This window comes from Coptis chinensis, chromosome 7 (genome assembly GCF_015680905.1).
Source record: "Coptis chinensis isolate HL-2020 chromosome 7, ASM1568090v1, whole genome shotgun sequence".
Lineage (NCBI taxonomy): Eukaryota > Viridiplantae > Streptophyta > Magnoliopsida > Ranunculales > Ranunculaceae > Coptis > Coptis chinensis.
The window spans coordinates 10,637,339-10,653,723 of record NC_141462.1 but is presented as its reverse complement, the minus strand read 5'-3'; the positions used below and the strand labels follow the sequence as shown (position 1 = coordinate 10,653,723).

Sequence of the window (16,385 nt, the reverse complement as noted above, 5' to 3'; positions counted from 1 at the left end):
CGCTGACTTAGTCCAACTTCCAACATTATGCCACTACAATGGAATTATAGGCAACCGCAGCGGTAATTAGGGTTTTTTCAGAAGTGAGAGAATGGCCTTGGGTGCATCCGTGCATGTATTATATGCTTGATCAAGACATTTATTTTATCTATGGAGACGAAAATCGGAGTGATCATCTTGACTTCAGATGCTCTAAGGAGGATGACAACTTGACAAGGACGTAGGGAAGAGGCGGATGAAAATGAAAGGGGTGGAGGTTTTGGGTGGTACCACTGTGGGTTGTATAGTAGTTTGGGATTGTCGGACCTAATAGGCCATAATAGGTTGGAGTTTCTCTTTTTTTGTTTTGCTTTGTTTGCTACTTGTTTATTTTTATTTTTAATTTTTGCATTTGTCAGGTGTGAGCCAAAGCCAGTTATCGTTGGTAACCTGGGAGGGTATCGATAAGGGAAGGAAATACACTCTTCATGTGAGCACATAAGGTTGCTTTGCCAAACCATCACGCTGTTCATAAGTTCTAACCTAAAAACAATAGTTTAATTATATTATTTACTTCGTACTTTCTAATTTGTTTATAAATAAAGTAATTTACCAATTCATTATTAATTTCAATCTAATTTTCTCCTCTAGTGTGCACATGACACAAGTAGTGGCCATGTTTCTCATCCCCCTCGTGCACAATAATTGCATGAAGACGGTATCTAACGCATAGTACAAAATATCGCGATAAATATCGAGATTTCAACAAAAGATGCATAAATATTGAGACAAGTTTATAAATATATACAACTGTAAAATATCAATGATATTTATGATATTTTCGATATTTTATGATATATTGTGATATTTTGATATTTTGTTTAGATAACAATTTTATTTGATATTTACCATTATATTTCAAATAAATATAAATGATATATCGTAATATATCAAGAAATATCCGCAATATCTATGATATTTGTCGATATTTTAGATATATCAACGATATTTGCATATCAAACAATATAAAATATCCCTAAAGAGAATGATATACACGATACATATCAAGAAATTGAGTATCGATGAACACCCATATCTTGATATTTTGTACTATGATCTGACGTATAACATGAAGAAATGAATAATGTTCAACTTTATATTATATTCATTAATTTTTAGATTAAAAGGAAAAACATAAACATACAGATGTACCTGGTGTCCAATATATAAATAAAAATCAAGTGACGTTGGATAACCAATTGTGCCATAATTTTTGCCACCACCAGAAATCCAAAGCCCAAGTTGAATAACCAAAATCGTCGTGAAAACATCAATTGATCTTTAAATGGATAATTCACATTGATTGTTGCAACCTAGACATATCTGCCGAATTCTACCATTTAAGTGGTTTATCAATAGTTGGTCTAAACTTGTAGTGCTAACATCTAAAGATATACAGACGAATTAGACTATCAGTAGATTCTACTTTCTCCATTAGGCAGCTAAGACATGCAGTCAGAAAAAGATAAGAGAAATCATTTTGCTATTGCAGTAATTAAACAACTCGATTTGAGATCATGTAGTTACCATTAAACCTTAACACGCACTACCAAGAATCTGAAAATTTTAAGTATTTAGAGTTTGAAGAACAGTTTCGAAAAATTCCATTGCATCTTCGTGTTCTCATGTTTTAAAACTGCCAAAGGCTATGGTTGTTAAGAAAACTAAATCTAAAAAAAAACACACACACACACAAAATCTTCCTATGAATACAACAAATCCAAAATGTATACAAAATCAACATATATACTTGTTATCAGTGATCAATCCAATATCAATTGGACTCTCATCTATATATTTTGCTAACACTTGAAATATGGCACAATGTATACAAAAATTCCAGTGGCATCTCTCGTGTTTCCTAAATAACGTACTCGGAATTAGCAATCGTTGCTAATATATATGTGAATGGAGGGGTTCACATAACAAGTGGTACATAGATTAGGAAGTCCAGTCACCTACACAATATAAAAGTAAATAAAACCATATAGAATTCACTTGAATCGTGGCAAGGCAGATGACAATGGAAGACATACATCACAACATGGCATGGGTCAAACTTCATGTAATAAGTGCTCACAAATATATAATCACATAACCTCATTTTCTAGAAAGCAAGAGCTTTACAGTACTTATATCTTATATATTATGCCAAAATATCATCACATGCATGATAACTTATATAGTCCCACCAATGAATAAAACTTATATAGCAAGAGCTTGATGCCTTGATATTGACAACGATATCTTATTTGATCATTGACCAACCATGTTATCTGTGGGCGTTAAAAGATAAATGAGAACAAATGTGCTAATGAAAAAAGACAAGTTAATTAGATCTTCTGAATGGTTGAAAAACTTAAGTTACAAATAAAAGTGTGAGAGTCCTACCATAATTTACACCCATCAATGAGTAAAGTTGCATCTCCACATTAGTGACCACGCATATGAATACGAAGGTAATGAAACATCCATCCATTGTATTAGTCATAACAACTGTAAGAAATAAAAAATAAATAAAAAAAAATAAGGGGGGTTTGTTTTTTGGTTTGTGTAAGTGTTTACTACTTATTCTCATTGCAAGTGGTGTCCCATTTTTTTTTGGGTGTTGAGTGTTTGTTTTTCAACTACTTATAAAAGGTAGACCATTTTTATGGTATATTTTTGCTATTTATAAATGACAAAAACATAAATAGTAAAACTAGACTTACAAAAATTATAAAACTCGACTTACAAAAAGTTATAAATAGCAAATCACTTATAAGTAGCAAAAAACAAACACCTCCTAAATTTGGTCTTTTTGTTTTTGTATATGAGCAAAAATTATACCTAATAGAAAATAAAATGAAAAAGTAGATTTAGAATTAATATTCTCTAGAAGGAAAAATTATTTTTAACCAAAAATGTTATGTCACCATCTTTACCATTTAAATTCAATCTAGGCAAATTTATGATTGAGAGAAAGAATATACGAAATTCAAACTTTAATTATTACAGATTAAAGATTTTGTTTTAAGCCATTAAAATTACTCGTAGAATCGTGGTTACGTTTTTACTCCTCAATCTCTAAACCCATCCAAAGGCTGCATGTACACATACAACAACACTTTACATTCCCTAGTAGGGTAATATTCGAAACACCGATTTACATTTGCCACGTGTCACACATGACATGCAGGAACACAGTAATACTCCAGTCTACACTGACTTTTCTCTCTTCACCTTCTTTTTTTTTTTCCTTCCTCTCAATTTACCAAATCACCCTTCCTCTCAATTTACCAAATCACCCTTCCTCGAAATTAAAAAACCCAGTCATCTGCACCAACAACAACATCTTTTTTTCACTTGTCATTTTTCTCATTTTCCTTCTCTGGCATTAACCGATGACTATGATGACTCCACCACCACCGTTAGATGTAAAATAATTTTTCAATTTCTATTTACAATTCTAATTGTTAGCTAGGGTTTTAACTGAGATTTGTTTTTTTTGTTTTTGATAGCAAGAAGATGAAGAGATGTTAGTACCACACTCTGATTTCACTACTGAAGTTCCTCAACCAATGGAAGGTATTATAAATTGATTGAATTCATTTCGATTAATTTGATGATTTGATTTTATTTACTGATGACATTGTATTGATTTTTTTTTTTTTTTAATAATTTAGTAGCTCAAACAGATACAGCAGCTAGTACTACTGTAGAGAATAATAATAATCAACAAGTTGAGGATCCACCAACGTCCAGATTTACTTGGACTATTGAGAATTTTACTAGGTTGAATATTAAGAAGCATTATTCAGAGGTTTTTGTAGTTGGCAGTTTTAAATGGTATGTATATACTCATTTGTTTTATTTTTTGTATACATTTGTTTTATTTTTTTTTGAATTGATTTTTTGATAATTGCGTGTTTTGGATTAGGCGGGTGTTGGTTTTTCCTAAAGGGAACAATGTAGATCATTTGTCGATGTATCTAGATGTAGCGGATTCACCTAATTTGCCTTATGGTTGGAGTAGATATGCTCAGTTCAGTTTGTCAGTGGTTAATCAAGCTTCCAATCGGTATACTGTGCGAAAAGGTTTGTTTTTTTTTACTAACTCTACGTCCTTTTTAAGTGTAAAATTTAAAAATGTATTTAATGTTGTTGTAATGTCTGTATGTTAACAGAGTAAATTCAGTAGGGAAGCATCTTTCCTATAAGTCCAAAGAAACTTCATACATATTCCTCGTATACTTAGTAAATTAGGGCTTTTGGATGGATTTGCAATCATTTTTAATTCTCTGCTATGGTTATTTACATATTTGGACTCCACTCGTTTAATATACAGTGTAGCTTATTTCGAGATACAGTAAGACACATTTAATAATCCATAATAAGCACTAGTCCACTATAATACTTATTGCTCTAACTCCAAAGAGTGGTTTTGGGCAGGGTTGGCAAAATTTCTATTGCACGTAAATGGCGTAATACATTTTGCTCATCTGTGTAGTAAATGAGGCATTTAGATGGATTTAGATTCAATCTTGTTTCTCTCGCTGGTTATTTTACATATTTGGATATATAGCTTATATCTAGGTATGGTAAGACACTTTGTCTGTTAATAATAAACGAGTCCTTACTCTTCTTGCAGACACACAACATAACTTTAATGCACGAGAGAGTGATTGGGGGTTTACTTCGTTCATGCCTCTCGGCGAACTGTATGACCTTAGTAAAGGTTTTCTTCACAACGATACATTAATTGTTGAGGCTGAGGTTGCCGTCCGTAAGGTTGTGGACTACTGGTCATATGACTCGAAAAAGGAAACAGGTTATGTTGGACTTAAGAACCAGGGAGCAACCTGTTACATGAACTCCTTACTTCAAACTCTGTATCATATTCCCTACTTCAGAAAGGTTGGTGCCCAGGACCCTGATCTCTCTCTCTCTCTCGTTAGATATTATTGATCTTTTAGATATAGAAGTTGTCTTTATAAGAATTTTGTTTTCTTGGGAGTACAGGCTGTTTACCATATGCCAACGACAGAGAATGACATGCCATCAGGAAGCATACCTCTAGCTTTGCAGAGCTTGTTTTATAAGCTCCAATACAGTGACAACAGTGTGGCTACAAAGGAGCTGACCAAGTCTTTTGGTTGGGACACATATGATTCTTTCATGCAGCATGATGTGCAAGAACTCAATAGGGTTCTTTGTGAAAAGCTTGAAGACAAAATGAAGGTATTGCTTCGAGGTATTATAATTGTGGGGTGTGTTGGGGGGGAGGGAGGGGAAGGGGTGGTATGAGGTGGGATTTATTTATTTTTGCATTCTCATATTCATTTATTAATGCAGGGAACTGTTGTGGAGGGTACCATACAACAATTATTTGAGGGGCATCACATGAATTATATTGAATGCATTAATGTGGATTACAAATCTACAAGGAAGGAGTCATTTTATGGTATTTTTTTGGGATTAATACTAGATTTTATGAATTATGAGTGCCGAAATTTTCATGATCTTATGAAATTCTTATGTTTTTGTATATTTGTGACAGACCTTCAGCTCGATGTTAAAGGTTGTCGGGATGTATATGCTTCTTTTGACAAGTATGTCGAAGTTGAACGTCTTGAAGGTGATAATAAGTACCATGCTGAGCAACATGGTTTGCAGGTTGGTAACTATCCACACTATGTGATACACTTACATTTATATACTGTGAAATATGGAAATGTGGACCTTTTTACCTACCTACTGACGCGTTGGGATTCATACTTTGAAGTCACCTGAAGTCTAGGCTGGCTTTTTTCAGTGTGAATTATTAGGGTTTAATTGTTTATGTGACACTGCCTTGATGGATGTGTTTCTGATTGATGCAAATGTGTTGTATAATCTGTATCTTTGAATGGATTACATGAGCACTTCTTGACACTTCATGTGTACCTAAGCGCAAATGTGGACGTTGGAATGATATACAATATATGTTTCTTGAGTGCTTACTTTCGTTTTCCACAGTAATTTGACATTGCAATGATATATTTTATGGTCATTTCAGGATGCTAAGAAGGGTGTTCTTTTCATTGATTTCCCCCCTGTACTTCAACTTCAGCTAAAACGTTTTGAATATGATTTCATGCGGGATACCATGGTTAAGGTCAGTATTTAATTAATGAAATGTATTTTGTAAGACGTCTTAACAAATGTGATAGCTGCTGTTAAAGTAGTTATTATGCTAAAGAAGTAAATTAGTCTTGCTGTTATTGTCTGCCTTGTATATAGATTTCTGATTTTGGCATATGTCATGCAATTAAAATCTTGTAAGGTAACTTCATCATAGGCCCATAGCGAAAACTTTGCGGATTAGAGCAAAATCCATCAAGGATTGATTTGGACTTGGCAGAAAAAGTATTCAACCATTTGAATTTTGCAAATCCGTTTAAAAGGAACATGCGTATCAATCTGAAAATTAAAAATGATCCCTAAATATAGTTGCCAAATCGGGTTAACTTTTTTTTCCATCCATTTTGCACTTATAATTAACTGTTCGAGGCAAAATATATTTTTTTTGTTTGTATTCCTGGTGAAATGCTCATCAACTAAATTAGCTCCATCATATTGTTTTACTTCTGTCATTTTGCTTGCTTTGTTTTGTGGCTAGAACTCTTCTGGTTAACAACTTGCATGAACATGACAAGATTGCATTGCTAGTGTTGTGGTGTTATATGCTTCACATTTCCAATCCATTGCTCTTTTTTTGTTCAGTATTTGATATTTTCTTACCCCTCCTGTCCTATTGGCTATAATGGTAGAACTGATCCCCTGTTGTTGACTGGATTGTAATTTCTGGAGCTATTCATGGAAGAAGCAGAGAAAAACCTGAGAGGGGTTCTCCCTTCTCCCATGTGGTTTTATTGGCAAAGAGAAGTAAAGTGTAACTCCATGAGAATGGGTATTTTTACCAAGCAAAAGAAACAGAAGGGAAGGAAAAAAGAAAAAAAATTGATGGTGCTTTTTTCGCTTGTAAAGGTTTTTTAGCTAAAGCTATCTTGACCCTTGATGAGTTTATCCTTTTGCTTCTGTCAGTGCATGTGTCTATAATAACAAATTAAATTAGTCAATAAATTGTATTTGCAAGCTTAAGCAACACTGAAATCACAGACATGAAGATATGAAGACTTAATTTCTGGAATTGGTTCCAAATCACAGACATCATTTTGCATATACGTTGTGTGTAGTTTTGGCCAGAAATGTTATTTCTAGATCAGTATTCACTCAAATATATTAAAAAACAATGTTTCGTAACTATTGGAGGCGGTTTTCCTGCTGCAGATTAATGATCGATATGAGTTCCCTTTGGAACTTGACCTTGACAGAGAGAACGGCAAGTATTTGTCGCCAGATGCGGATAGGAGTGTTCGCAACCTTTATACACTGCATAGGTAAGGTTATTTATATAATCACCGAGTGCCTTGTTTGTGCTCGCATAATAAATTTATTCTCCTGTATAATGAGTTATGGGATCTTTTGGATCAGCATTGCTGTTGTTTAATTTGGGTCAACTGATTTATCAGCTTGCCTTACAAATAACTTTATTTATTTATTTATTTTTAACTTAAAACTCATACAGTCTACAGTTATAGTTAGACAACCAACTAGGATCAGAGGCATTGTGCCTGAAGGCCCAATTAGCAAGCTCATGGGCCTGTCCATTAGAGTTCCTAGAAACCCAATTAAAACAAAAAGAAGAACATCTGTCCAGAAGGGCCAACAGTAGTTCTAACTACACTTTGCATCCTCCAGCTAGCATCTTCAGGGCAGTTTAGGCCTCTAATAACTGCTTGATTGTCTCCTTCCTTCTTAGCAAAAGTGACTCCTTCCCTTTGTACAAGCCTTACAAACAGTGAAACCGACTAAAATAATATGGTGCCAAGGAAGCTCTAGTGGGGTGCTTGGTGCATTCTACCTTAATTCTGGTTTGCTGTAAGAAGATTTGAAAGTGATTCCGTACCATTTAGTGTAGCTTTCTTCTGTTGGGTAATGGTGTTGCAATAACTTCTTTTCGTCAATCAGCTTAAAAGATCAGTGAAAATTCCTAACTGATCCTCTCTATGCAAATGTGGCAGAGAAAATTAGCAATTTAAGCATGATTTCCGTAGTGAGATATGCTTTAGAAGTTTAGTATCCTGGGCTCCTAAAGTCACCAACTTAGTCCTAGTAGTTCAGTGCAAGATTGTCTCATTATGAGACTTCTTGAGAAGGTGGCATCTTGAAAAAGTTGCTATTCAACAGACCGTAGAGGTTCCACGGTCAAGATGGAAGGAAAGCATTTGTAATTTGATGACACGTCACGATGCTGATGATTCAATTTGCGATATCAAAAACTTTCTTTCGTATTAGTCAATGGGGTATGTAATTTGTTCACACTATACCACATGACTAAATGGTTTTTATTGGGACTTTCTGATTTCTAACGTGGAATCTTAGGTTCCAACAGAAAAAGAGGTAGAACAGAAAAATAATACAATACAGATGGCCGAAATGGTCTGTCTGTATTTGTTATGGTTAGCTTCGAAGAGTAGGAACTTTATGTGAGTAGTCAAGTTTTTAGAACTAAATCATCTGGAGTGTTTTTCCTGTTGGATTCTAAAATCTAAATACATATCACAACATTATTTACTTGCGGAGTTGCACACAGTTCCTGTATTAACTTTATCATTCCTGTTGCTTTGCAGTGTTTTGGTTCACAGCGGAGGGGTGCATGGTGGACACTATTATGCTTTTATCAGGCCAACCCTCTCCGACCACTGGTATGTAGCATATTTCTGATATTTTTTGTTTTTACCATATTTGTTGCAGATTATATGAAATAGCACATGACTTAAGTTGCTCCTTTTTGTGTTATATCATTTTGGTTATGCCTCCTCGTGTTGTGTATTTTTGTTCTACTTATTTGATTCTTTTGTTCGAGTGCTTTTGTTTTGCTTGTATTTGTATTTTATCTTTGATTGTTTAGAGTTTCCTACCTATGAAAAAAAATATCAAAATGGCCACTCATCAAAAACAAAAAAGAAAGAAAGAAAACCATAAAGCGTTCCACTTTCTCTCTGCTTATGCGGTCACATTACCAATTTACTTTTTATTTCATTAAATATTTGCTAAGTATGAGGAATATTTGTTTAAAATCTCCAAGATCTATATCAGTAAGCGAGACTTCACTTATAGGTTAAAATTTGATGATGAGCGGGTAACAAAAGAAGATATGAAGAGAGCTTTAGAGGAACAGTATGGTGGGGAGGAAGAGGTATTTCTAATGAATGATATCTTCTTTTGCCCGGTTTTCACAGTTAGTACGCATATCTTTTCCTAATCCATTTCTCCCTAATGTTTATTCATTTTGATGCGCAACAGTTACCTCAGCAGAATCCTGGGTTCAATAACACTCCATTTAAATTTACGAAATACTCAAATGCTTACATGCTTGTCTATATCCGGGAAAGTGACAAGGAAAAGATAATTTGTAATGTAGATGAACAAGATATTGCTGAACACCTCCGGGTAAGATTCATATTATATATATCATTGACTGGCATCTTGGATGTTTGTTTCTAAAAGGCTTTAGCTGAGCATGTCCATTGTGATCTCATAGACAAGGTTGAAGAAAGAACAAGAAGAGAAGGAGCATAAGAAAAAGGAAAAAGCTGAGGCTCACCTTTATACCATTATAAAGGTTTGGACTTGCTCTTGTTTCATGAGTGATTGCAGTTAACAATTAGTGTGAATATATAATAATTTCTCTTCAATATCTTGAGCAATACTAAGCCAGACATGCTGATGTAGGTTGCACGGAACGAGGACCTTGCCGAACAGATTGGCAGAGATATTTATTTTGATCTTGTGGATCATGATAAAGTTCGCTGTTTTCGTATACAAAAGCAGATGATTTTCAATACCTTCAAGGTATCGAGTCAGAGTGTTTGGCATTTCTCTAGTTTTAGTGGTTAAACTATTTAAGTGTTTCAGATGAAGCTTAGAATGTTGTTAGTTTGTTACCTATCATGGCAATAGATTGAATGAATTTGAAAGTGTTTTGCAGGAAGAAGTTGCAAAGGAGTTTGGTGTACCAGTTCAGTTTCAGCGGTTTTGGCTCTGGGCTAAGCGCCAAAACCATACATATCGTCCAAATAGACCGTTGACGCCTCTGGAGGAGATGCAATCTGTAAGTAACTTGTGCCATGCCCTTCTCCCTATTTTGAAATTTTTTTAGGTCATGTTTGTGGGTGTGTATGTGTGTGCATGCGTGCACAACTCTTTCTGTTGAATTGTCAAACTGGATGCACAGAAGGCAACAACTGAACATGTGAACAGGAAGATGTACTTGAAAATAGGATTGGTTTTAACTTTTAAGTGCTTAACATTTATGGTGTAGTTTGAGTATGTATGTATTTTGTGCTAGACTGCTTGTAGTCTTGGTTTTATCATATATTTAAAGAAAACTAGAGAATACCATATTTGTAAGTCTCTTGTGATACACGGTGTGACAGATGTATGTTTTGGTACGCATCTATATTTAAAGAAAATGATATGCGTCTTAGATGTGCATGCTGTTTGACCTGTATCATAGTATATGTGGCTGGTCTCCAAGATGTCAAGCTGGAGACTGGCTGGCCCTTGGCTCTTGCATTACTCATAGTTGTGTTTTTTCCCTATTATAAATGGTTAAGGTTGCACATCTCTGCGGGACTGTATACCGATTCATTGTAGAGATGGAAGATATGTTTCCTTTTATGGGTTCAATTCTTGAACTCTGATTATAGTAAGTTTGGAATATGATCAGAGTCAGATGACATCAGGCATAGCTTGTTGAGATTTTTCTTGTCATTTTTCTATCGTTTTTCTATTTGCAATGCAAATTCTATGAGATTTTTACCTTGATTTAGATACGTTGCTATATTAGATACTGTTGTATGAGTGAGGTAAGATTTTTGTTGCTCAAGTAAATTAATTTTCTTTTCTGGCATTGTAGGTTGGACAGTTGAGGGAAGTATCGAACAAGGCTCACAATGCAGAATTAAAGTTGTTCTTGGAAATAGAACTTGGGCCGGTAATGGTGTTTTACCCATTAATGAATTTGTGAATATGTTCTCTAGAACTTTGTGTATCTTAAACTTATTTCATATTCCTTGTAACTCGTCAGTTTAGCTGACCATAGTGATTTTTTATTGGCTGTGCAGGATTTGCACCCTATTCAACCTCCTGAAAAGACCAAAGAAGATATTCTACTGTTCTTTAAACTTTATGACCCTATAAAAGAAGAATTCCGGTAACTCATCTTTTTTAATTGCCTTCCCCATTTTCTTTGGAGTTGGCATGATTCTATTTCCCTACTTTTAGTATACTGGTTGGAAAAAAGAAAAAAAGAATAAGAGGAAGAAGCTAATGATTTCTATCTGTCTCAGTTATGTCGGGAGGATTTTTGTGAAGGGCAGTGGTAGGCCTTCAGAAATATTGACAAAACTAAATGAAATGGCTGGCTTTGCGTCTACTCAAGAAATAGAACTTTACGAGGTGAATTTCCATCACGTACTTGGATTTATGTCATGTACTTCTGTTGTAAAAGTTTCTTAGTATACTTCATGTTTTTCAGGAAATAAAGTTTGAGCCGAATGTCATGTGCGAACCCATCGACAAGAAGCTAACATTTCGAGCTAGCCAGGTATATAACATGTCTTTTCATATTTGGAAGTGTATAAACTGTGTTACAACTGCTTGGTGTAGTTGGTCAGGACTATATCTGATCGTGGTAATTAGTTTGTTTTTAATTCTTTTGCAGCTTGAAGATGGAGACATTGTCTGTTTTCAAAAATTGTCTCCAGTTGAAAGTAGGCAACAATGTCGTTATCCTGACGTTCCTTCGTTTTTGGAATATGTGCATAATCGCCAGGTACAATAGAGTTTAAATGAGATTCCACTTCTAAGAGTAATATATGTATATCTTACTATTTTGTATATATCTCCTTCCAATTTTATTCGAGGAAAAACCAATGAATAATAGAGAGTAATATACGTTGTATGTTTTCTAGGTTGTTCATTTCCGATCGCTGGAGAAGCCAAAGGAGGATGATTTCTGTTTAGAGCTGTAAGCACATACATGTCTGCTGTCGTCGTATCTTTATATCGAATAGCCCCGCAGTCGTTATACTGAAATATCTTATTGAAGATCTCCAAACTCATTTTCCATGTAAATTTCCAGATCTAAGCTTTTCAGTTATGATGATGTTGTGGAAAGAGTTGCTGGCCAACTTGGTGTTGATGATCCATCAAAGATTAGGCTTACCCCTCACAACTGTTATTCTCAGCAACCTAAACCAGCTCCTATTAAGTACAGGGGTATGGACCATTTGTCAGATATGCTGGTCCACTACAATCAGGTGGTTCATCTATCAGGTTTTTTGGTACACATGTTTTCAATGAACAGTTGTTTTATGAATGACCGTGTAATTATAATGGACTTCTTCCACAGACTTCTGATATCTTGTACTACGAAGTACTGGACATTCCTTTACCAGAATTGCAAGGGTTAAAAACACTCAAGGTTGCCTTTCATCATGCGACCAAAGATGAAGTAAGTATACATTCATATAAGGTCTTAATTATTTGTTGTTCATCTGTTTCTAAATCCGTTCCATTTTCAGGTAGTGATTCACAGTATCAGACTGCCAAAACAGAGCACTGTGGGAGACGTGATAAATGATCTGAAAACAAAGGTGATTATTGTCTACAATGTACACATTTTGTGTATTTATGTTTTTTTTTCAGATTCTTGTTGAGTAGGTAGTACCGTAGTAGTAGTAGGGACACGATAAATGACCTTAAACCAAAGGGTAGTTATTGCTTACTATACATTCATGCTATGTTCTCGTTTTCTTCGTAGTGGGGAAGCTCTCATTTATTATCTGTTGTAGAAACTTTTGTTCCTGAAATTATGATTGTTGACTGCCCTATATATATCCCCGTTTATCGATTCTCCCCCCTCATTCTCTTAGTTACTTAGAATTTTCGGTGGATATAATATATCACCAATATTGTTTGATACATTGGATATTTTCGTCCATGCCTAGTAACATGTTTGTAGAATTACATTGAGTTAAAATTGAGTGACCCTGGTTGGTATTTGGTAACAGGTTGAGCTGTCTCATCCTAATGCGGAACTTAGATTGCTCGAAGTGTTCTATCATAAGATATATAAGGTTTGGAGACATTCTATTTGGCTACTGTTGGTACTAGCACTTATCTATTTCATCTGAGAGTTCGCAATTAAATTCTTGCAGATTTTTCCAGCTAGCGAAAAGATTGAGAATATAAATGACCAGTATTGGACACTACGCGCAGAGGAGGTAACATACATTTTTCTCCTCTTAGACACTAATATTTGTTAGTGGATATATTTCAGAAGTTATGTGTGGGTGGATATTTGGTGGTAGAGGGGTTGGGTTGGGTTTTAGATCGTTGTGCTAGGAAAATAGCTTGATCTTCTTATTTGTTCTGTCGCAGATTCCTGAGGAAGAGAAAAACCTTGGTGCTCATGATCGCCTTATTCATGTTTACCATTTCACCAAAGAAAGCTCTCAGAATCAGCTGGTTAGTTCAAATATTACGCACTGGTCGAGTTCCTATTGGTACATGTCCAGTGATGAAGGGCACTTCTTGCATTGGATGATATATGTTTTTGAAACTTTTTTGTCTTTAAGCAGCAGGTTCAGAATTTTGGTGAACCATTCTTTTTGATCATTCGTGATGGCGAGACTTTAGCTGAAGTTAAAGTGCGTATCCAGAAGAAATTGCAAGTACCAGACGAGGAGTTCTTCAAGGTATTTCTTTCATGTGCACAATGCATGAATATTAGTGATTATCTTACACTGGTGCTTAGTAATACTGTGTTGAGCACAAACTCAACCAGTATGGATATCAGCTTATGGGAGACGATTATACTGATGAGATAAATTCTGAATTCAAGTTGCAATTTTTTGTTTAGTGGAAATTTGCGTTTTTGTCTTTGGGTCGACCTGAGTACCTCCAGGACAGCGATATAGTTTCTAGCCGATTCCAGGTTTGTCAGTCTGTTTTATTTATTTATTTTCTTAACTTTGTTTCTTGGCTTGTATTTGTTATATTATTTTCAGTCGATAATTATTTTCTTTTCCATAATTTTGCCCACAGAGAAGAGATGTCTATGGAGCATGGGAGCAGTATCTTGGGTTAGAGCACTCCGACAGTGCTCCTAAAAGGGCTTATACAGCGAACCAGGTCTAGTGCTATTTGATTGACCTATAGTTTATAGAGCTTTGTGACTTCTTCTGTGTTTTGAGGCATGTTCTTGTTTCCCGACCTTGCAGAATCGCCATGCATATGAGAAGCCGGTGAAAATCTATAACTGAAAATTGTGGTGGTGAGCCTCCATCCCAGTGTTTGGTTGAACCCCGTGGTGCGGGTTTGATGAGATCGCCGAGGAGGATGAAATTTATAACATACACACCGACATCCATGGGGTTAAAGAGGCTGGTCTAGAGGTGCTGTCCTTAAGGTTGGGGTATTGGTCTGTTGGCTTTGTATTCTTTGCCGTGAGGGTGAAGTGGACTATTTTTCTATGTGCCGTGTGTTTTTTCTACCATTGATGACAACCCCCTCGTGATGACAACCCTTATGTTCTTCGTTATCATGAAGCCCCCTTCTCGGGTGAGCTTTTGTCATTTCCCGTGCAATTTCTTTAGTATACATTAGGTTATTTTGGACATAGCGGGTGTATACAGCGTATAGTGGGTTGTCATGTACATTCCGTTTTATAAATTTATATATTTTTTCTTTGTCTAGATATGTTAGGTGTGGGGATGCATAATTTTCTGTGTTCTGGATTAGGGCGTTTCTGGATCAATATTCAGGGTGTAAGGCTCTTCTCTGCAGTTCTTGTATTGATTATGTACAAAATTTGCAATTATCTAAAATGAATGGCAGTCTCCTACTCTCCTCAACTCAAAAAGAGATACAAATATCCTTTTGCATGTACGTATAATAAGTTGTTATTAAGTTTCTGGTCTATACGAGTAGAAAACAAAATAATAGAAAATGAAAAAGCGCCTTGGAGAAGAAGAAGAAAAACAAAAAGGTGTTCTGGTAGGAAAAAATGACTTAGTGTGTTGTTTTTGGTTTTAGTGAAAACGTAACTGGGGAATTTTTATGATTAATAAGAATGTTGCGGATGTGCTCACCCCAAAAAGAGTTGCAATTTGCAAATGATCAATGGGCCAAGAAAGGCTTAGGGTTGGTACCGTGGATATATGGGGAAAGGCTTCGGCCCATAAATTCCAGTATGGGTGGGCCGTTGGTGTGTACCACCGATTTATATCCCAACCTGACCTTAAAAACCTAAAAAACGCCTTCTTCCCTAGGTAGGTAGATTCTTTCTCTTTAGGCAGCAGATGACGATGACATCACAAGTCTTCCCACTCGATGTCACGGAGAACATACTAGCAAGATTGCCTGTAAAGTCTCTTCTACGTTTTAGGTGCGTATGCAAAGACTGGTGCAACTTACTCAACGACCCTCACTTCATTGGCATGCATGCTGTTCGTTCAGAAAAAGAATCGACCTTAATACATTACTACTGAATTACGCACGCTTGAGTTTGCTCCAGTCATCAGAAACTATCTCTATCAATTTATATCCAGCTGAAACCATTTATCCCGATTCAGATTCTCGGCCGTCATTATTCCCAGTTGAACTTCAAACCACTCTACAGTCCTACAAAATACTAGGTTCTTTTAATCAATTGTTATGTTTATATCACCTTGATACGGGGCGTCTCTTCATATTTAATTCATGTTCTAGTGAAAAGTATGAAACAATACTGTTTAATCTCCGTGATTATCAATACTGTTGTCCTAATAGCGGTGTGAATTATGTTTGGCGGATTCACAGTGATGTATTTGGTTTTTGGTATGATGAGCATGCAATGGAGTACAATATAGTAGTACTTGAGTTTGATAGTGGTGACACTATCAATGTAATTGAGTACTCTTTTAATGCCTATCCCAAAAAGAAGTACTCCAATGCTAAGGTCGTGCGGAGAAGTAATTTCCATGAAAATATTCCTTATAAAAAGTTTGACCATGATTCCTTCGGTATATTTCATGATGGCTGTCTTAATTGGTTAGCAAGTAATGCAATAGATGTTTCTAAGAAAATAATTCTTGTTTATGGCTGTTGGACCAAAGAATTATATGAGTTGCCATTGCCTGCAAATAAAAACTGTGATTCCCTCATGTGTTTGACAATTTTTGGTGAGAATCTTTGTGTGGTTTTCTTTTCCG

The 16,385-nt window shown here is 35.4% G+C and overlaps 1 protein-coding gene across 5 annotated transcripts; it reads left to right on the top strand.

Moving 5' to 3' along the window:
* The first annotated feature begins 3,300 nt into the window (after window positions 1-3,300).
* Window positions 3,301-14,890, top strand: LOC147485952 (ubiquitin C-terminal hydrolase 13-like). Of its 5 annotated transcripts, none has more exons than XM_086571199.1 (32): window positions 3,301-3,455; window positions 3,540-3,606; window positions 3,708-3,867; window positions 3,959-4,116; window positions 4,670-4,935; window positions 5,041-5,259; window positions 5,374-5,482; window positions 5,579-5,694; window positions 6,077-6,175; window positions 7,351-7,460; window positions 8,754-8,828; window positions 9,244-9,322; window positions 9,430-9,576; window positions 9,668-9,748; window positions 9,859-9,978; window positions 10,115-10,237; window positions 11,045-11,122; window positions 11,253-11,341; window positions 11,478-11,586; window positions 11,666-11,734; window positions 11,852-11,962; window positions 12,102-12,157; window positions 12,272-12,449; window positions 12,542-12,643; window positions 12,714-12,785; window positions 13,203-13,268; window positions 13,350-13,415; window positions 13,573-13,659; window positions 13,776-13,889; window positions 14,054-14,128; window positions 14,239-14,325; window positions 14,415-14,890. In XM_086571199.1, the coding sequence occupies exons 1-32, from the start codon at window positions 3,423-3,425 to the stop codon at window positions 14,454-14,456; spliced, it is 3,363 nt and encodes a 1,120-aa protein (XP_086427325.1). In that variant the 5' UTR covers window positions 3,301-3,422; the 3' UTR covers window positions 14,457-14,890. The 5 variants fall into 5 exon arrangements, with proteins under 5 accessions (XP_086427325.1, XP_086427323.1, XP_086427324.1 ...); XM_086571197.1 differs by having other exon boundaries at window positions 3,302-3,455; window positions 13,773-13,889; XM_086571198.1 differs by having other exon boundaries at window positions 3,302-3,455; window positions 3,705-3,867.
* The last annotated feature ends 1,495 nt before the right edge of the window (window positions 14,891-16,385 follow it).

Coding starts and splice junctions, on each gene's coding strand:
- LOC147485952 (XM_086571195.1), top strand. CDS start 3,423: ATGACTATGATGACTCCACCACCACCGTTAGAT. Junction 9,323..9,429: donor AGTATGGTGGGGAGGAAGAG/GTATTTCTAATG, acceptor GATGCGCAACAG/TTACCTCAGCAGAATCCTGG. Junction 11,735..11,851: donor TAACATTTCGAGCTAGCCAG/GTATATAACATG, acceptor ATTCTTTTGCAG/CTTGAAGATGGAGACATTGT.